The sequence below is a fragment of the Schistocerca gregaria genome, chromosome X (genome assembly GCF_023897955.1).
Source record: "Schistocerca gregaria isolate iqSchGreg1 chromosome X, iqSchGreg1.2, whole genome shotgun sequence".
Lineage (NCBI taxonomy): Eukaryota > Metazoa > Arthropoda > Insecta > Orthoptera > Acrididae > Schistocerca > Schistocerca gregaria.
The window spans coordinates 164,675,975-164,698,992 of NC_064931.1; the positions used below are offsets into that span (position 1 = coordinate 164,675,975).

General features: G+C 38.1%; 1 protein-coding gene across 5 annotated transcripts in view; it reads right to left on the minus strand.

Moving 5' to 3' along the window:
- LOC126297649 (WD repeat, SAM and U-box domain-containing protein 1-like) overlaps nt 1–23,018 on the minus strand; it is a 223,542-nt gene that overhangs the window by 50,486 nt on the left and 150,038 nt on the right. For all 5 annotated transcript variants that reach the window (XM_049988728.1, XM_049988727.1, XM_049988729.1 and 2 more), the window contains exons 13-14: nt 20,821–21,053; nt 3,968–4,058 (exon numbers count right to left, since the gene is read on the minus strand). In XM_049988728.1, coding sequence (XP_049844685.1) covers nt 3,968–4,058; nt 20,821–21,053 — 324 coding nt within the window. The remainder of the gene's footprint in view (nt 1–3,967; nt 4,059–20,820; nt 21,054–23,018) is intronic.

The following is a 23,018-nucleotide window of genomic DNA, read 5'->3' on the forward strand; positions in this document are numbered from 1 at the left end:
CACTGCCACAACCTGGTGTAACACAAAATGTAATTCATCTGACCACGCAACACATTTGCATCAACCTGCATTCCACTCTTGCTAATCCTATGGCCACTACAATAGTAATTGACTATCACACTAGGTCACATGGGAAAAAGTAGGGGTCATTTTCTGTGGAGCCTCTTCATCAATGTGCACTGAATGATGTGCTTTGCAAAATTTGTCTCTGCACTAGTAATATATTCAGTCAGCAGAGCTGCTACAGATCACCACCTAATCCTGTTCCACACAATGGGCAAGCCTCCGACATCAATGTTGGCTGATGTGACAAGGACATCCAACATATTCATGGTTTCACTGTCCTTAACCTCTTTCCATAGATGCTCATGACAGCAGGACACAAAGTGCTGAGCAGCTTCACTGTTTCCAATATGCTAGTTCTCAAGGCATAGCCATAGCAAACAGCCCTTTGTCAAAGCTGCTTATGTCAGTGGATTTCCCTACTTTTGGCCCATATTGTCACTAGAATGATTCCTCATTTGTGTCTCCTCTGCTCATATACTTTCCTTATTGTGTAATATGCCACAAGCCAGCATTCAGTCTTGCAGTGTGCAGTGGTCATGTTTTGGGCCACTGGTCTATTTCTTCTTAGCAAATATGACAGAAAACAGGTCACAGATTATTGAGTAGTCAACATCAAATATTCATCTCTGGGGATGGAGATGGGAAATTTCAAAGACTAAAATTCACAAGTATTGCACATTATATTTTGGACATTTATGTGCTAAACAAGTTGTGAGTTGTGAGGAATTGCAGTGTTAATCAGTCACTGCAAAAGCAAAAACAGTTTTATCACAGATGTAAGCTATGTCAATGCCTTGTTGATTAACAAAAGCTGAATGAAGTTACAATGAATGTACGGAGAGCAGTGTAAGGCGTATTCCATAAATTCAAAAATAAAATTTTTGTGAGGATCAGATGAAAAATCTGAAAAAGTTTTGGTCTTGTATAAAGTTAGTAAATGGATCAAAATCAGCTATGATAAAATGATAAAAAAGGTGGAATTACTGAAATCAGTTGCCCAAACTTGTTTCACTGTAGAAAATCATCATGCACAAACATCAAAATGATAGATATTGTTGTTAGCCATCATAGAACAGAAAATCAGTTAAAATGGTTCAACAGAGCAAAACTAACTGGACCTGACAAGATATGAATAGAATTCTATACAGACAGCTTAAAAGAAGTTACTCATCCTAGCATCAGTTTACTGTGTGACACTAGAGTGACGAAATACTCCAAGTGGTTGGAGAAAGGTGCAGGCCATTTCTTTTTCAAAAAGGGGTCACCAAACACATGCAAATTATTATAGGCCTTTATTGATGATTCCAATCTGTTGTAAGATTATGGAACACTATTTACAATCGTGTAGCAGAATCTTGTAGGAGAACAATAACTACCTCTCTAGAAATTAACATGGAACCCCCAAATAATGATTTTGTAAAATGCTACTCATTCTGTTCATACTTGAGATCCAGAGGATGACAGACTATGGCATCCAGGTTGATACACTATTCCTTGACTTCTAAAAGGCAATTAATATAGCTGCCACTATCACATAGAAAACAAAACAAAATCTTGCATAATATAAAACCATATTGTGACTGGACACACTTCTTCCAGGAAGACAGAACTCAATAGATTGTTCTTAACAGTATTACAAATGCTGCTAGGGAATGTCCTGTAAGGCATCTCTGTACAATAGGCAGCTTGGTGAGCACAAGTGAGACTTTTAGCTCATCACTTTAGAAATGAGTGTTCATTATGAACTGGAGTGGACACACTGGTATCCAACAAAGGAAAAATCAGATAGTACATTTTCTTCTGAGGTATGAACATACATTAGTTTAGATGTAATATTATTCACAAGTAAATCCACTTACTGCACAGTGAGGTCAGTGAACACACAATGAAATGAGACATTACAGCCACAATAGAAACTTCAAAGTGAAGGCCTGACACCTCAATGTCACCTTACAATAGATCCTTTCAAGATTCATACCTGTATCTGGTATGCGACAGAGTTTGTGAAGCATAGTACACAGTACAATTCATAAGCTTATGGACTAAACCAATAACAAATTCAAAATTACCGGCGTCTAAGTTTTGGCAGTTAATTTACTGAAAATAGGCTCCATTTGATATGATACACTGTTCGGCAAGAACTTTCAATCTCTTCATACAACGAGAGAAGCATTTTTTTTTAAAAAAACTGACATCAGCTTGTTGGTCACTGCATTCCCATTCCCCTCAGTTGAGTTAATTCTTGAATCTTTCCTATGCATTTTCAGTTTTGGGAAGATTAAGTAGTCAGGAGGTGACAAATGAAACCTAATGAATAAGGTGGATGATGTGATACTGGAATTTGTTATTCAACAAGTAACTGACGATTAGTTAACAAGATATAACCCAGTGTGTAGTCCATGCTCTAGGAACAAATCATGATAAGTGAAAGGATAAAGGTGAACACATTGCATTTGAAATAGCAAGTGTTTTGACACAGCCAAATAGTTTATTTGTTAACTGTTCTACCTGGAGGCACAAATTTTTGATGAAAACTGCCAACACCATCCAGAAAAGGTGGGAAAACAGCACAATAAAATATGTCTTCTCCCTTCATTTTTGAAGGAATAGCTATTTAGTTTTAACATTATTTATCTACTTTAACGCTGCACTAATCCCTTAAAAATTCTGAAATTAGTGTTTAATGTTCCATTGACAATGGCGTTATCAGAGATGGTGCACAAGGTTGGGTTGAGAAACGACACATGCCTAACATAACTACTGCATCCCTTCACTCAGTTTGTCTCATTCAATCATGTATAAAAAGTTATCACAAGACATTATGCGACTTTCAAACAGTTTGTTTTCTTCCACAACACAGCATGTGAAACAAACCTTGCACACAGCTGTCTTGTTCAAATCATATTACAAGACTGATAGAATGACTGTTTTGGAGAAGCATAATTTTTTTTTCCTTATCATCAATGACTTTAGTGCTTGATTCAACTTAGTGAAAGCCGTGACGCACTTAATCGTTCGACTTGTCATCAGTTGCCCACTGTGCTCATCTTCCTTCACTGTATATGCACACTCACAAAAACATTTCTGCCAATCCAACACAGTTTTCCAACTGATGCACTGTACACTTTCTAAATCAGTTCACATGTCTTTGTTACTGAAAAATTACCATTACAGCAATATGAATGACTTAAATATTCATCATGCAGAAGCTAAGTAAGAAATGAACATAGTTAATGAACTCTCATATTTTCACTATGAAAATGTGTGTTTTCTGAATAAATAGAGATCTCACTTATTAGATGTTCGTGCAAGCTGACATATTGCTCTTTTCATTGTGGAAACATTACAGCTTCCCAGAATTTATCAAAACATATTTAGCACTTGCAGATAAACAAATAAATCCTACAGAACTTCAAGAATTGTTTACACACTTTTCCATTATCTCACAAAAAATCAATACCATTACAGAGGATGTAGTGCTTCTTGCACAGATCTTTACTGCACTTTACCCAGCAATTAATGAAACTCTTAACACTTCAAAAATTGTATAGTCACAGATTCAACTTGTGGAGTTGATAGAAACCTGATCTTTGAAAAGAATTCCTGAACTAGGTACCAATGAAAGACACTGCAACAATTCTGGATATTCTTGTATTTATACAGTAGCAGGCTATCTGCACATTTACAGATAACTTACATTCAATATTGTAAATGACATGTAGTAACATATATCAAGGTAAGCATGCAGAAAAATGAGAAAGTGAAGAAGAGCACAATTTTTGACAAATATAAAAGGCAAATGAAGCTCTGTACAATTGTGTCACATTGTGAAACAGCGATATCAACATAAATTTCAAACAATTACAGAATAAGATTTTATCACTGAATGCAAAATAAATACCTGTAGCAAACAGATTAGCATCTGTGGAAAAAGCACAAGTTGTAACCATGCTGTTATGATTTTCTAATACATGAAGGCATTCTCCAGTGTACTGCATGGAGAAAGAAAGAAATAAATGTTGTTAATCCTTGACTGTACATATAAAACATAAATTTACAATACATAACTGGCAATGATTATCATAGTTTGAGTACAAAATATAATAAGTATTTAGTAAGGAAGCAAATAAAATAACTATTCAGTAAGACAGCAAGACAATTCAATAATTATTGGGGTACACAGTTCCACGTAGAAGTAAAAATATGCCGAGTTCAACATATAGCAATTTATCTTTGTATCTATCACTTCTAAATGAGAATTGAACTTCTTCATTGTAAAAATAACTGTTTTTGTGTCATTACCAAACATTCAGCCAAAAAAAAAAAAAATCGAAAATCAATAACAGCACAGAATTCAACAACTGAAGGGTTAATTATGAGACACCAGTCAGAGTAAGATAACCAACCACATGAGAAAAAGATGTACCTAATAGCCATACAGAGCCACAAATCTTTATCATTTCAGAGTTCCTCTCTTTACGGCCCATTTACACTCCCTCATATAATTCAACACAAAAAATGTCAAAAAATTTTCAATTCAGATTGTTCCATATTTACCATCCACTATTTGATATTCAATAAACCATTTGCCACAACTATTTTTTTACGATGAATAAGTCAGTTTATAGGATATATAAACATTATTTTTTTGTATTATTGAGTATATGATACACATTTAAATGTTCCTAAGGGCTTAAAATTAACATATTAACCTTTTACATCAACATGTTACAGATGAAAAACACTCAAACATAATAACAAACCTAAACATCTTTATCTTCTATACTACACATAGTAGTTAAGCATGCAAGCTATGTAAAAAACAAATTTTATAAATTTCTTGACAGAAGAAAATGCAAAAAATTATATGAACGAACATGTGTGTACTGAACAAAGTGTCGAAAATGAATTTCTAGTAATCAGAGATTCTATGCCTAAAAATTTAGTAGCTTCCAGCCACACATCAGATGTTTGCCAGTGAAATAAACATTTGAAGTATGTTCTTGAAGCAAAACATAGCCTAACAGAAAGCATAAATTGTAATGCAAATTACATGGGAGTTTATATCCATGTGGGGACAAATTCCCTTTGAAGTTACACTGAAGAAGACATCATCAATGAAACAAGAAATGTGATCACAACAGTGAAAAATGTATTTCCAGAATCAAGAGTGGCAATTAGTGCCATTATCCATAGGAGATCAGTGAGGGGCAAATTCATAGACAAAATAAACAGAAGTGTCACAGAACAACATAAGAGTCTAGGAACTATATATATTTGTAGATACATATAAATTTATAACCTCAGATTGCTCAGCAATCTACAGATTGCTCAGTACAGGATGGACTACATTTACATAGGTTAGGGTCAGCGAAGTTCAGCAAGATGTTTAGTGACATATGCAAAATTATAAACAATAAGGGAAACTAAATGAGAGTGATGGGGCGACAAGCTGCCTAATGAAATGAAATGTAAAAATCCATCCAGAAAATCCATTATTAAAACAACAGGTAGCAGTAAAAATACATTTTTGATGCATTTAAACATCAATGGCTTACACGTGAAACATATTAATGGTAGAGAGGCAAAAATCGATGATCTACAAATTTTCTAGGAGACAGGGAGAAATATATCAGTCCTTTGCCTAAATGAACATTGGCCTACAGAACACTACATCATAATTCTTCCTAAATTAGTCAAGTATGTTGTACTTGGTAGCTTTTATAGAAGTAATAAAATTCATGAGGGTTCCTGCACAGTAATTAAAAATTCTTTAACATATGAAGTAAGAGAAAATTTTAATTTTCTAAATGATGAAGACATATGAGGGTTGGAACTTATATAGTGGCAACTATTTATTCACAACCGACACAAAAGAGTTACATGTTTGCCCCTGTAACTGTCCTTCAAAGTAGTCATCAGTATTGTTTAGAACCCGTTGCAGCGATGTGGAAGGCGTAGTATATCGTTAGCAGAGCCTGTTCTATTGATGGTGCGAATGGAGCGGTCTACTGTCTGTCGAATCTCTGGAACAATTCTCAAGTGAATGCCACGAAGTGGTTCCTTCATCTTTGGAATCAAATCAAAGTCACAAAGACTTAAGTCCAGGAAGTGTGGTGGATGGTACAGTACTTCCCAGTCCCACCAACAGAACAGAGCAGCCACAGCTTTTGCGCTGTATGCGCCCATACATTGTTGTGCAAAATGATGGGTGGGTTGCCCAGAAAGTGTTGCTGCTTCTTTCGCAAAGCTGGTTGCAGGTGATGCTCCAAAAATGGACAGTAATACTGTGCACTGAAAGTCTGGCATGGAGAAATGTAATGCATTAGGATAACACCATCACAGTCGTACACAAGAATCACCATAACTTTAGACCGTTCCATTTGCACCATCAACAGAACAGGCTCTGCTAACAGTATACTATGCCTTCCACATCACTGGAAATGGGTTCTACACAACGCTGGTGGCTACTTTGAAGGACAGTAACAGGTGCAAACATTCTTCTGTATCGGTTGTGAATAAATAGTTGCCACTATTTAAGTCCCAGTCCTCATATTTGAAAGTTGCTATATAGAATTAGAGAGACAAAACATTGTAATAGTTTTGATATATGAGTCCCAAGTAAATAAGCAACGAAAGTATTTCTGTTGAATCTAAGGAGTCTCTTACAGAAACTAACGAAAGAGCAAAACAAAACGATTATCACAGCTGCTGATTTTAACATAAACATAGTAAATGAATCTAGTGAATCAACAGAATTTTTTGATCTGATTCAAGCATTTGCTTTCAAGCTAAACTTCACAGAATTCACAAGAGAGAGTACACAAACTGCAACCTATATAAATGGCATTCTGACAAATTATTCATTTGATGATGGGAAAGAAATTCTGCATTGATTTACATATTTCTGATCATTCTGCGCTGTTTTTGGAGCTTGCAAAAATAAATGAACCAACCATTAGAAAAACGTGCATCAAACGATGCTTCAGTAAGGAAAATATAAACTTATTTTATTGTAAGCTTAAAGAAGTAAACTGGTCAGTGGATCATTGTACTACAAGTTCTAAAAAATATGACAGATTCCCTGAGAGCTTTTTGCATCTTTTTGATGTATTATTTTCCCCCATAGTCTGCCATAAAAAAATAATGAGCAAACTGAAATGGATAACTGCCGATATAAAAATGTCAAGTCGCAGAAAAATAGTTACACAATGAATGAAAAGTACTATGAATTTCAATTTTATAAACTATGTAATAAGGTATAGAACTGTATTTAGAAGGGTGGTAAAGGCAGCAAAAAGTGGCACACAGAAAATTCGTTCTGAACCATACAAATAAATCAAAGGCAATATGGTCAATCGTAAAGTCTTAACTTGGTGTAATAGCCAGCAGTCCACAAATTCTCAAAATTAAGATAGGTTACAAATCCAAAGAAAATCCCTCAGAAATATCAGAATATTTCAATAAGGTTTTCATAAATGCATCAAAATCAGATGCTGATTTAAGTGGTTACTTAGATAATGTCCAACTCTTTGGTTTCACTCAGGGCAACAGCAAAGTTTTAACTCAATTTTAACAAATTGCAGTTACAGATATGAAAAAATAATATTTTCCTGTAAAAACAAACAAAAAATGAATGGATAACATGAAATACCCACTAGAGTATTAACCCTTTCAGACTCTCTGGCTACAATTATGTACATTAATGTTTGCTGTGTAGTAGGTGCAATAGAAACGTTTTTCCTCATTGGAAACTACCTGTACACATTTGTGAATGTTCAATCTTTCCCCAATCACAAGTGCTGCCACCTGTCGGGCACAACAAGTTAATGTAGTAGTACACAGTAGCTTCTGCTCATACTTGTTGCCGCTGAATACAGGGAAGTGTTGGTTAGTTACATCCACTGTATAACTGAATATTATTACTAATATTATTGTTATTATTGTTATTTTGCATGGTACTTATTGAATGGTCAGTTTATTTATTACAGTAGTCAATATTTTAAAATTAATTATTTTAGTCCATAAAAGAGCACAAAATATATTTTGAACACAGGTTCATATGTGTGTATAAATCTTGCATCTAAAATCATTAAAAAATCACCTAGATCATGAGTTCAGCTTCCAGAAAGGGAAGAGTAAAATATGTGCCAACAAGAATTTGTTGCAAAAATTTGCTTGTCTCTGGACAAATCCCAGAAATTCACAGGAATTTTCTGTGACCTCATGATGGCTTTTGACTGTGTAAACCACACACTACTGTTACATAAATGAGAGAGATACAGAATAAATGTTAGTGCTCTGAAATGGTTCAAATCATGTTCAACATATAGAAAGCAAAGAGTAGCTGTAATGTCAGGTAGAGGAAATTGTTTCTCAGCCTGGAAAATTAATTAACAGGGCTTCCCACTAGGTTCAATGTTTGGTCCAATTCTGTTTTATGTTATGTAAATGATTTCCCACTAAATATCAAATTGCACTCACTTTATTTGCAGATGACACATATGTACTCATTCAAAGTGACACCACAGAACAAATTCCCCAAAGAGTCACTTACACTCTAAATAGTTTATAACATTGGTTTGATGTAAATGGATTGGGAAAAGCTACCTCACACAGTTTAAAACTAAAGTCAAAATCATGTGAATCCCAAATTATCCATAAAAATCAGGGGAGTAGAAACTGTCAAATTTCTGGAGATATTTTTAGAAAAAAAAAATTACCCTGGTCTTCACATATAAGCTACTTGGCAAACAAGCTAAACAATCTAGCATTCACAATGACTGTCTTGTCCTATGCAAGTGACACTGACATAAGGAAAGTTGTTTACCACAACTACATTGAAGCTGCTGTAAGGTATGGAACAGAATTCACAGAAGACAATTTTCAACATACGTATGACACAAGAAACAAAGATAATTTCATGTTGCCATCTCACAGACTAACACTCTACTCCCAGACTCCTCATTACATGGCTATGAAAATTCATAATAAATTAAAAATGAAAATCTTTCACAGTATGGAAATAGGTTTACTGAAGATAATATTACACACCACCCTAGTGCAAAAATGTTATTATTCACTCATGGAATTTTTAAATGATGATGAAGATTTCTTTGTAGAGTAATGACACAAATTTGCAATGATTTTTGTAAGTTAAGATTGGTTTTGTTCTATGTTTGACACACTAAATTTATCTATGGTCCCTTATCTATATTGACAAATCTCCTATACGCTAAATCAATGATTTATGTATGTTCGTCTTGAGACAATAAAATTCTGATTATTTATGAAGCATTTGTTTGTTTGGATTTAGAATACCCAACATGGTGGTTTTTGGTGTGAACAAAGGTTCAAATTTATAGATATTCCATAACTGTGTTAGTCATAAGATACAATATTTATCAATTAAACATTTAATAATAATATAAAATAATTTTAAGCTATTTATCCAGAACAACAGAGCACATACACCCAAAAAATAAAGAAATAAAAAACAGTAGCTTGCTGAATGCTAGTACAAGGATAGCCACTGTGAGTCACATTAAAATCTATGCTTCAAAAACTTGGGGAGGAATACTGAAGCTTATACACTGCTGGAAACTGAAAAAAGAACACCGTGAATTCATTGTCCCAGGAAGGGGAAACTTTATTGACACATTCCTGGGGTCAGATACATCACATGATCACACTGACAGAACCACAGGCACATAGACACAGGCAACAGAGCATGCACAATGTCGGCACTACTACAGTGTATATCCACCTTTCGCAGCAATGCAGGCTGCTATTCTCCCATGGAGACGATCGTAGAGATGCTGGATGTAGTCCTGTGGAACGGCTTGCCATGCCATTTCCACCTGGCGCCTCAGTTGGACCAGCGTTCGTGCTGGACGTGCAGACAACATGAAACGACGCTTCATCCAGTCCCAAACATGCTCAATGGGGGACAGATCCGGAGATCTTGCTGGCCAGGGTAGTTGACTTACACCTTCTAGAGCACGTTGGGTGGCACGGGATACATGCGGATGTGCATTGTCCTGTTGGAACAGCAAGTTCCCTTGCTGGTCTAGGAATGGTAGAACGATGGGTTCGATGACGGTTTGGATGTACCGTGCACTATTCAGTGTCCCCTCGATGATCACCAGAGGTGTACGGCCAGTGTAAGAGATCGCTCCCCACACCATGTTGGCCCTGTGCGCCTCGGTTGTATGCAGTCCTGATTGTGGCGCTCACCTGCACGGCGCCAAACACGCATACGACCATCATTGGCACCAAGGCAGAAGCGGCTCTCATCGCTGAAGACGACACGTCTCCATTCGTCCCTCCATTCACGCCTGTCGCGACACCACTGGAGGCGGGCTGCACAATGTTGGGGAGTGAGCGTAAGACGGCCTAACGGTGTGCGGGACTGTAGCCCAGGTTCATGGAGACGGTTGCAAATGGTCCTCGCCGATACCCCAGGAGCAACAGTGTCCCTAATTTGCTGGGAAGTGGTGGAGCGGTCCCCTACGGCACTGCGTAGGATCCTACGGTCTTGGCGTGCATCCGTGCGTCGCTGCGGTCCGGTCCCAGGTCGACGGGCACGTGCACCTTCCGCCGACCACTGGCGACAACATCGATGTACTGTGGAGACCTCACGCCCCACGTGTTGAGCAATTCGGCGATACATCCACCCGGCCTCCCGCATGCCCACTATAGGCCCTCGCTCAAAGTCCGTCAAATGCACATACGGTTCACGTCCACGCTGTCGCGGCATGCTACCAGTGTTAAAGTCTGCGATGAAGCTCCGTATGCCACGGCAAACTGGCTGACACTGACGGCGGCGGTGCACAAATGCTGCGCAGCTAGCGCCATTCAAAGGCCAACACCGCGGTTCCTGGTGTGTCCGCTGTGCCGTGCGTGTGATCATTGCTTGTACAGCCCTCTCGCAGTGTCCGGAGCAAGTATGGTGGGTCTGACACACCGGTGTCAATGTGTTCTTTTTTCCATTTCCAGGAGTGTATAATTTTGTAACCTAAGACACATCCAACCGACTGCCACTTAGAACAAATGGCATATTCCTAGCCAAGCCACTAAATGCTCTCTCCTCAGCATAAAAACCATGTTCAAATGAAACATGGCATACTGTTACAATAGAAACATGTGTGTCACATTCCAGAAGTTCTTTACAAGGCAGTAAGAAGCCACAGGTTATAGGTCACTGCCCTAAGCAAAGGTGAGTGAGAATGATCTCATTTCATCTTAGTCACTGTGCAGAAGCACTCCACTGCTGAGTGGTTGGTTTAACCATTCAAAATATATTCTCACTCACTACCAACTACCTTCTTTTTTGCATATCTATGAGTGTGCACACCAATGACACCACTGATGGCAGCAAGTGATGGAAGATAGACTGAGTGAGTGAGTGAGTGAGTGAGTGAGTCAGTCAGTCAGTCAGTCAGTCAGTGTGTAAGCAAGTTATTTAGTTGGTTAGCTAAGTAATTATATATCTCACAGATCATTTGCATGATCTATATTGATACAATGTGGAATGAGTGAGTTTGCAGGGTCCAGATAGTGCACATGCTCGGATAGGACAAGGGTGGGGAAGAAGCCAGCTGTGTCATTTTATAAGGAACAGTCAAAGCATTTGATGATAAATGTTCACGGGCAAAAGATTTTGGCAATCACATTGTGTAAGTTATCCTTGCCTTATTGTGATATTTTGTCTTACATGTAATCCTTGGAGAGTAGCAATGAGTAATGGCCACAGTGCTGAGCAGTTGTTAAGGATGTGTTCCTAGTAAAGTGATACACTTATAGCAATGACGAAAGTAGATTGAATGCAGAAGTAGATAGAATATTAAGCAAAATAACTGCTAGCATATATGTTTGTTGGTGATACTGAGTTTAGTGCAGTTGGCGCATGGTTCTTGAGGCTAGCAGTTATATAATTTGCTATTGTTGTCTAATGTTTAAGACTAAATTGGTATGATGTGTGTATTAGGAAATTTTATACATGTGTACTTGTACTGAGGAAAAAGGACAAGTTTCAGTGTAATGAATAGTGTTTTGATATAATTTCTGTATGTGAAGAAATCTTTCTTTCTTTCTTTCTTTCTGACAAGCAATATACTGTATGACTTTGTAATCAACCATTTGGTATTTACTACTGTCCTGCACCAATAAAGCCTTTACTGTTGCCATCACAAGGTGTGCTGATGAACTGACTGCCTAGGGGCAGATGCCTCCCCCTTACCTCTGACCTGCTACTCCTGTGCAGTCTTCACCCAGGGTGGTTGCAACTTTATCATCTCCTCTACTCCCTACTCCCCCCAAAACATCACTTCATCTGCAGTTTGCACCCAGGGACGCATGCTAGCAACATTTCCACAATCATTCCACATTAAAAGAAAGGGGGATACTACCACATCAAATAAACTACTAAACCACAAGAATGAGCAGTTTACAACAAGAGTAGCTTCCCATGCCAATTTAAAAAAATAACTTGGCCAAGTTAAAAAACATATTAGACTGTTAAAATAAGAGATACCAAACTGGCATAGAAACTTGGGATGAGAAAAACAGTATTTGCGAGAGTTACAAGATTACAATTATGTAAGTTAGTCAACTGACCACTTAGCCTATTCAAATGAGGAAAACAGCAGTTATATGAAACAGTTAATAGATTAAAATTACACATCTTAGTGAGCAGTAACCTCCTTGAAGAAGACTGAGCAGGCCGGTGTAGCGTGTAGAAGCTCAGCTGCAAAGGCACTACATACAGTCCGAGACTACTATAATGCAGCAGACCACACTGTCTGTGAAGCTGGAACAGACTAACGGCATGTCTAAATCGGGGCCACGACTGCACACTCAACACTGCCATCGCTCAGCAAGGTGGCTAAACCTGAGTTAATGTGTTGTAGTACACGAGCACTGTGGGTATCACAAAACAAGATGGTAGAATAGAAAAATAATTCCAGAAGACCTGCTGAGCATGGACTAAGAAATCTAAACAGCCAGAAACTTGCAACTCAATTTGGCTCCTCTCCAATTTACAAAGGTACTAGGAATGAGTCAGGAAGGGCAGTGAGCCTCTTATATGGCCAGGACGACACACACTCACAAATTTCAATCTAAGCTTTTAGATAAGAAGTGGGTTTCTTGAAGCCAAAATCCACATTAGGTGAACAAGCAAAAAGGGAGCTTAATTCTGTGGCCAAGAATCAGCTTCCATGTGCAACTATATTACCACACGACATAATCAATTCAGGAAGACCTGAGCAATCTCTACACTAAGAAAGGGCCTGATCCCAGAAAGCCATTTTACACACACACATTCCCCCATGCTCAAGTCAGTACACCTCACCATAAATTCGAGCCACATGACCCCCTTGATACTAGGAGAGGAGGTCATCGCTGCCCAAGCAGCATCAGACACAGCTCAACTGCACATGGCAACAATTTGCTTCCCCAATTGCAGCACCACCACAATGCTCCCTAGTTGAATAGTTCACTCTATAATGTGGTCGTGAACTCATGCAGATAAGGTGTGCAATTTGTAAAAGGAAAGGGAGCTCACCATGATCACTGGACATTACCACACAGAGACTGTGTCATACTTGTGGTGAATTATTTGGAAAGACAGGATGAATTCTTTGGAAACACCAAGTGAAGATGGTCTCCCACCCACACAACTAAAACACAGGCACTGCTTGATATTGTCAAGGAAAGCTCAGAATATGGAAGTCCAGGGTCTATTAGATCCCCTACCAATGTGGGATAACATACATAGATCAGATGGTGCATACTGCTGAACATCTTTGCTGAGAACGTCAATTGCACACCAGACTGCAGCAAACTAACAAGTCAACAGTCATGGAACATTGCCTGTTGGAACCACGTTGAATGGATTATGACTATACTAAGATTCTTACACAGACATCTAACTTATGGGATTGTGCCATTAAATAATCTATCAGGTTAGGAGTATGGGAACAGCTCTGATCAAATGTGATAGTGGCTACATCCTTACAAAGGCCTGGAAACCAACACTTAATCTGATTAAAAAGAGGAAGGAGATAGCCAACAACGAACTGATTCTGGGAGCAGGCAGAGTGACACCTGAGATGCTGCCAGCCCATTTTCCTGGACATGAACAGCGAACAGAACAACATGTCGAGGGGAGAGGAGGAGAGATGATGGATGTGTCCCCACTGCTGGGTGCAAACAGTGCATAGAGCAGTATGTTGAAGGGAAGGGGAAGATATAAAAGCCCCATAAAGCTCCTACACAGGCAGCTCATTAGTGAACCTGATGATGGCTATGCAGTCACTTGCCAAAATATTTTGCCCATTGGACACTGACATTCGACTGTTCATCTGTGAAGTGTTACATCATGAACTACATGGGGAGAAGTTGAAGAATCACATCTGAACATTTGTCTAAAACAATTTAGGGAAGCCACAAAAAAAACAAAATCTGGATGGTCGGATCGAAGTTTGAACACTGCTTCTCTCTAATGAGAAGACAGCGCTTTAACCAATTAACCAATTCGTTCGGTGAGTGCTAGGGAAAGTTGCGAACTGCCAAGGTGCTTTCTTTACAAGCTTTTTTGGTTGCTGTGTTAGGGACCTTAATGCAACAGATTGCTCCGCAGCAAGCACTGTGTCACCACATTACCCTGTTTTGCAAGAGAAGAGTGCGCCTTGTATGTCCTGATCTAGAATTCCTGATTGCTACGTTCTCTGAATACTCTTGAAAGTGCTTTTTGAGTTAGAATAGATGAAAAAGCTTTTTTATGGATACATCTCATCTGCTAGCATGAATGTTGTTTACTTTTACGAGTATGAGATTCCTCTGAACACTGGGAAGGCAACAGGACAGCCAACTAAATCAACTGTTTGGAGCCACCAGTACAGCACAGTATAACATCACAATGTCATTGTGGTTTGCTTGTTTATATGCTTAATAAAAATTGGAATACTTGACTCTTTGCATAAAAGTAACTTTAATTTTTTCTTGGGGTGTTATGATGGGATATGAAGACTGTTGGTACCAACACTAAAGGCTTTGTGATGCTTTGAGTGATTAAGGAATAGTTGCTCCTGTGAAAGAAGTGGTGTGGGAGTGGAAGCGGTTGGGAAGGGGGGAGAAGGAACTTTGATGTTGTGTTGACCTGTGAGGAGCCATAGTTGGATCTTTTGGGAGATGGCTTGCCACCTTTGGCAAAGAGGCTATGAACAAGGTTTGCTTTAAAAGCCCCCTTGTTGCTAGTCTGGCACTCTCAAGTTTATTGTTGGGATGTTTTGGGGAAAGAGACCAAACAGCTAGGTCATCGGTCTCTCTCAAGTTTATTGCATATAGCATTGTCAGGTATGAGGTTTGGTCTAAGTCACATATGCCACACACATAATTTAATCAGGACCACAAGAGTACTTTGTAAAATACACCAATTTCGGACACAGCTCACATGAAATCGATGAAGGGACCCTCCTGTGTGATCCTCTGGTCATGGGGCCAGTCAGCAGATGACTGGTCAAACTCGTGGCACAACACCAAAATAACTATCACATAAGGAAGCAAATAGTGACTAAGTCACACCTACAGCAATGACATGCAATGGCATGGATATGGATACCATCCACTCTTTAAATTACAGTTTTATTTAATATCAATGAAAGCAATCAATTTTTGAAAATGTAATGTAACTGGACGCCTAGAAAAATCTCACAAGAGGCGGCAGGAGAACACACATATACAGGTATTAAAGTTTGCAAAGTGTAATACCTTTATATGCGTGTTCTCCTGCTGTTTCTTGGTGAGAAGATTTTCTTGTCCATCCATTTTTTTTTTAATTATGCTTTTATAACGTGTTTGAACCTTGACAAATTACAAATTTTAATTAATTATCTCTAAGGAACAGTATTCTCACCAAACAATTAAAAATTACTATTAATTCAAATTACTATTAAATTTATTCAAATGCGACAGATGTACCAGATTCTGCCTGCTAGCAATAGCCCTGTGGGTTATATTAATATAGTGGATCCAACAAAACCACTAGTTTATCCTGTGATGTAGTATATAAATTTTTCTCATGGTTGGATAGTTTACTCTTCTAACTGATACAGTCAGGTACTTTCTGCTACATACTGATGATGGTATTCACAGATGTACTTTATAGGGCATTTGTTGATTAGTTATTCTACTGTTGTCTACAGATCTGAGGATTTTCATGTTGAACCAGAACAGGTCATTTTTAATATTGAGTACAAATAAAATCTGTTCAACAATTCTAATGTATATATTTGCCTAATGTGTATCTGACAGTTGAATAATCATTTAAAAATGAAGTGTTTCAATAAAATTATCATGTTTCATAGAAGCACCAGCTGTGAAGCTGTCTTAACTCCTGTACCTCCATGTAGTGTCATAAGTTTCTTAATGTCAAAGAAAATTATTATCAAGTGCTGTTTGTGTAAGTAATTTTACTGTGCAGCCACCTGCAGTAGGGTCAGACAATCCAAGGTAGGTCAAATACTTCCTGATGCCACTCTATAAGTGATAGTCTGCTGAAGGACCTGCCTATGCAGTTCGCGATAGGAACAACTAGTTGTAATAACTATTTCTTGAGATACCAACCTTTCCTAGTTTTAACACTAATCATATTTTCTACATTCAAAGCCCTTCTTCCTCGCTGATGCTATAAAATATTATGTGCTTTGGGATAACTGGTTTTAATGGACTCCTCTACATTACTTTTTAAATTAAATGACTACTTGATTGCACAACAAAATCACAACCATTAATACATTTGTCCACAAATGTTATGGAATAATGTAATTTCCATATCTGTTGACATATTACACCAAAGGATGTCCAGTAAGGTAATTGCAGAGACACTGATAAATAGTCCTGGATATGTCATCTGAGTAATTAGAATTGGAGCGATGGGTTGAAAAGATAAAACTACTTGATCACCAATCTCAACAAACCACTAAAATTCTCAAAATCTTAAACACAGTTGCAAATCAGCAACTGTGTAAATCTGAAGAGGATGAAAAAATCCTGGCCTTTGTCTCTGGCATGATGTACACTTAATATATGGAAATATTTTATCCTGTGTCTCCTGTTATAATTTTATGTTGACAAGATCTGTGGGCATCTACCACTGAGCATTCATTCTGAAGTACATTAAATGTAATCTGGCTGCTATCTACAGCCATGGCTTGGGATAATTCTTGTTTTTGTCAATTTTATATATGACAAGAGATGCTTGGCTTCAGCTAATCTAATGTATCATCATGTGATGTACCAAGGTCCACTCCCTCTGAAGCTGATATTTTTTGGAATATCAAAACCTATGACAAGGGCTGGTAAATATTTTTTTGCAACTGATTGGCTGATTTTTTCAACCACTTCAATAAAATTCTTGTAAAAAGGAACAAAATGGGCAGCCAATTAAAGTATGTTAATCTAAAATGGATAAAAGAAAAATAAGTAGAAGAATGGAAGGAGAAAAACAGATATAAAAGAAAAGTAAAGAACTACGGGGTGTGGAAGGGGTGGGGATAAATGATATATGAATATATTCTCAGAAGAATTCAGGCAGAGTGGTAAAATAATCAGTCCAGAAACATCACTAACCTATATGGCTTCATACCAAAGGCCACTAACGGGGGTACAGTATTGTACCAAGTTAGTGTTGAGAAATATTCAAAGTTGTTATAGTGCAGCAAATGCATTTAACAAATATCTTCAGACACTGTTTGTCTTTCAGGTGACAATTTCCTTCTCTCTCTCTCTCTCTCTCTCTCTCTCTCTCTCTCTCTCTCTCTCTCTCTCTCTCTCTCTCTCTCTCTCTCCCCCCCCCCCCCCCCCTCCACACTTCCTTCCAAACCATATCAAAATGACAGTACAGTTTTTCGCAGTCATTTTCATGGAAGATGAATTCTCTCCCCACACAACTATCCATCTTTCAAGACAAAATGTGAAATTTAAGTTCAGAGAGTATGCAAGCCATTACATTCATCATGTCTGTTTCTGATTATTCAGAGTATGCCTGTTAAGCTCTTGAGAGATATTATGCATAGGGGATGCCACAACCTCGTACCCTTTGAGAATTGCAAAATATAACTGAGGGACAAATGGCCCAATATACATAAAAAGTTCTGAACTGTCTCGTGGGAGTATCACAGATGTACATTGTGTACTGTTGACTGTAGTCGCTATACTCTATACTAATCTTTTGATTATTTGAGTAAAGGAAATTGTTAACATGGGCCAATACTGCACCAAATGCAATTTTCTATTTTAGTGCCCCACATACATTTATTGAGGAGAATTCCAAATAAATGTTTCTCTTTGTATTGTGCAATGACCAGTTGATGTCCAAGTAGCAATATCTCAACAAAAGGTATAATTCAATAGATTTATTTCACTGTACTTTATTTTTACTAGGTAGGCCCGCTGTTTTAATGGCACATGGTCTTCGAAAACCAATAACGTATTCAGACATTTTGTAAGAAAAAAATATGAACAATAATGAAATTCCATAAAACATTCCTTCCGAACTGACTATGCAAATGTAGACGAGATGTGGCTCAAATTCAAAGATATAGTAGCAACAGCAATTGAGAGATTCATACCTCATAAATTGGTAAGAGATGGAACGGATCCCCCGTGGTACCCAAAACAGATCCGAACGCTGTTGCAGAGGCAACGGAAAAAGCATGCGAAGTTCAGAAGAACGCGAAATCCCGAAGATTGGCTAAAATTTACAGACGCGCGAAATTTGGCACGGACTTCAATGCGAGATGCCTTTAATAGGTTCCACAACGAAACATTGTCTCGAAATTTGGTAGAAAATCTGAAGAAATTCTGGTTGTATGTAAAGTACACAAGCGGCAAGACGCAGTCAATACCTTCGCTGCGCAGTTCCGATGGTACTGTTACCGACGACTGTGCCGCTAAAGCGGAGTTATTGAACGCAATTTTCCGAAATTCCTTCACCAAGGAAGACGAATGCAATATTCCAGAATTTGAAACACGAACAGCTGCTAGCATGAGTTTCTTAGAAGTAGATACCTTAGGGGTTGCAAAACAACTCAAATTGCTTGATACGGTCAAGTCTTCAGGTCCAGATTGTATACCGATTAGGTTCCTTTCAGATTATGCTGATACAATAGCTCCCTACTTAGCACTCATATACAACCGCTCGCCCACCGATAGATCTGTACCTACAAATTGGAAAATTGCGCAGGTCGCACCAGTGTTTAAGAAGGGTAGTAGGAGTAATCCATCTACCTACAGACCTATATCATTGACGTCGGTTTGCAGTAGGGTTTTGGAGCATATACTGTATTCAAACATTATGTATCACCTCGAAGGAAACGATCTATTGATACGTAATCAGCATGGTTTCAGAAAACATCGCTCTTGTGAAACGCAGATAGCTCTTTATTCGCACGAAGTAATGGCCGCTATCGACAGGGGATCTCAAGTTGATTCCGTATTTCTAGATTTCCGGAAAGCTTTTGACACTGTTCCTCTCAAGCGACTTCTAATCAAGCTGCGGGCCTATGGTGTATCGTCTCAGTTGTGCAACTGGATTTGTGATTTCCTGTCGGGAAGGTCGCAGTTCATAGTAATAGACGACAAATCATCGAGTAAAACTGAAGTGATATCAGGTGTTCCCCAGGGAAGCGTTCTGGGACCTCTGCTGTTCCTGATCTATACAAATGACCTGGGTGACACTCTGAGCAGTTCTCTTAGGTTGTTCGCAGATGATGCTGTAATTTACCATCTAGTAAGGTCATCAGAAGACCAGTATCAGTTGCAAAGCGATTTAGAAAAGATTGCTGTATGGTGTGGCAGGTGGCAGTTGACGCTAAATAACGAAAAGTGTGAGGTGATCCACATGAGTTCCAAAAGAAATCCGTTGGAATTCGTTTACTCGATAAATAGTACAATTCTCAAGGCTGTCAATTCAACTAAGTACCTGGGTGTTAAAATTACAAACAACTTCAGTTGGAAAGACCACATAGATAATATTGTGGGGAAGGCGAGCCAAAGGTTGCGCTTCATTGGCAGGACACTTAGAAGATGCAACAAGTTCACTAAAGAGACAGCTTACACTACACTCATTTGTGCTCCGTTAGAATATTGCTGTGCAGTGTGGGATCCTTACCAGGTTGGATTGACGGAGGACATCGAAAGGGTGCAAAAAATGGCAGCTCGTTTTGTATTATCACGTAATAGGGGAGAGAGTGTGGCAGATATGATACGCGAATTGGGATGGAAGTCATTACAGCAAAGACGTTTTTCGTCACAGCAAGATCTTTTTACGGAATTTCAGTCACCAACTTTCTATTCTGAATGCGAAAATATTTTGTTGAGCCCAACCTACATAGATAGGAATGATCATCAAAATAAAATACGAGAAATCACAGCTCGAACAGAAAGGTTTAGGTGTTTGTTTTCCCCGTGCGCTGTTAGGGAGTGGAATGGTAGAGAGATAGTATGATTGTGGTTCGATGAACCCTCTGTCAAGCACTTAAATGTGTGTTGCAGAGTAGTCATGTAGATGTAGAAATACATCTACATGACTACACATTGGTATTAGTAGCAGTTGTACAAATCATACAAAGTAATACTAATCAATGAAGATGTAGCAAATCTGTCAGGAAAGGTCTTCAGTCTCCAGCCTGAATCAAAATATTACTCAAACATAAAAAAGCATAATTTATGAGGAAAATTTGGACTTACTACATTCCAGAGACGAGCTGTTTTGTCACTTGCTGTGGAACCAAGTACTTCACCAGCAGGAGGTGCAAAACAAACACAGGTAATGACTCCTCCATGACCAGCAAACTGTTTCCACAGATTACACTCTTCAGTTTTCTCATAAGCATTAATAGTGATGTGCCACAATTTTATGAGTGAATCCACACCGCAAGTTGCAAGCAAATATCTGTAATTGTAAGGTCCATATTCTCGCCCTATAATAAAGAATTAATTGACAAATGTACCTGTAATTAGTTATGAATGTATAAATTAGAACAACCTATCCTACTAGCATTTGAATTATATTTCTATATCCTTTTTTGCATAAATAATGATAACTAAATAACTGCCAATTACGTGTTTCAATACCAAGCAAAATCTTAGTTTTCTCTTTACAATATTTCCTTTCAATCAAAATGCTAATCAAATTAACAGCTATTAATATTTATTTTTATAGCCTATTTTTATTTTAATTCATGAGGTTAACCAAATAGATAAACCTTGCCTTTTTTCATTACTGAAGTCCTATGATTAGAAATGACTTTTCAGCAAACAGTGTGTGCTTTAGAGTGAATCATGCATTCTACCTCTAATGCCAGAATAAAAAGTCAGTAACGACACTGATAATCATGAGGCACATTCATCTGTAAGGACATTTTTTTTCATATTAAGAATCAGTAAGTGATATGCACACAAAACGGAAAATGGAAACCGAGAAGAGTTCCATCTGCACACTGCCACATGCCTAACAGCACCTGTACAGCATTGATGCACATGAAATACAACATGATAGTTTTTGCATTTACATTGGGAACATATGGAAGAGGAAATACTTCTTCAAAACTTTTGCAAACCTGGTCCTATTGGCATTCTAGATCTGTTCCATAAGATACTAATACTTTTCTGCAAATGGAATCTGCCACTTTTACCTTTTGTTATAGCGCATATTGACTAAGTGGCAAACATTGTCAGTGGTCTTTGAAGCTGAGTAGTTCTTATCCACACCTTCAATGGGAGGGTACCAAGTTCAGTTCCAAGTGATTCCCCCCACATTTCCATTATAATATGAACATTTTTCTGGCTTCGACAACTTAGTTAATAGCCAGCAGGGGTGGCCAAGCGGTTCTAGGTGCTACAGACTAGAACCGCGCGACCGCTACGGTCGCAGGTTCGAATCCTGCCTCAGGCATGGATGTGTGTGATGTCCTTAGGTTAGTTAGGTTTAAGTAGCTCTAAGTTCTATGGGACTGATGACCTCACAGGTTAAGTCCCATAGTGCTCAGAGCCATTTGAACCATTTTTGAACTTAGTTAATACAAATGTGCTCAACTGTGCTACATAAAACACATTCCTTCTTCACAATGATGAGCGGTTAACCATGCAAAGTAAATGAGGCAGAGTGTTGGCTGTAAATCAAAGATGGTTACATCTGGAGGCAGGTGTGATAAAAATAGTTGCCATTTATGCAGTTAGCCAAACTGCATGGGATGCGTCTCATTTTCTGCAACATAGTAATAATAAAAATAGTAGCAGTAATAATAGATTAAGTCACAGGCTAGTAGAAAGCTGAAGATTAGCAACATTTGATTATTCCATCTACACTACTGTAGCTATATGAACACTGGGGATTTCTTAGGATTATATAACTGAATTTCATCAAAGCATTTCCAACTGGATTGAAAAAGTGAGGAAAAAACTGATGTTAAATACATGATCCTCCAGTGTGTTTTGAATTGACTGGTAGTGTAATATTCACATGACTTTATGAGAATGTTACCGCTAAACCAATGAGACACTGGTGTTAGTGAGACAAAATGCCGAACAGATGTTACGTGACAGGGTGTAGAGGCAATTACCCTATAGGCTCGAAAGTGCAAGTTTTTTTGTTTCTAAAGGATGAAGAATTATTAGAAAAATGGAAGCTGGCTATCCCCAGGGACAATTTAACAATCAGCAAAACAACAAAGGCAAGTCATTATATTTCCTTTACGATTATAGTGTATTATGAAGTTAATAACATGTATAATATAAATGAAGTTAAAAACATTATAAAATGTCAAGCACACCCTTGCGTTTACACATCTCCTAGCAATTACTGTGTTATTGTTTTCTAAGAAAATTATGTACATACACAGAAAGCTAGTGTCACCACTGTAGCCTTTCGTGGAATCAGTAGCATT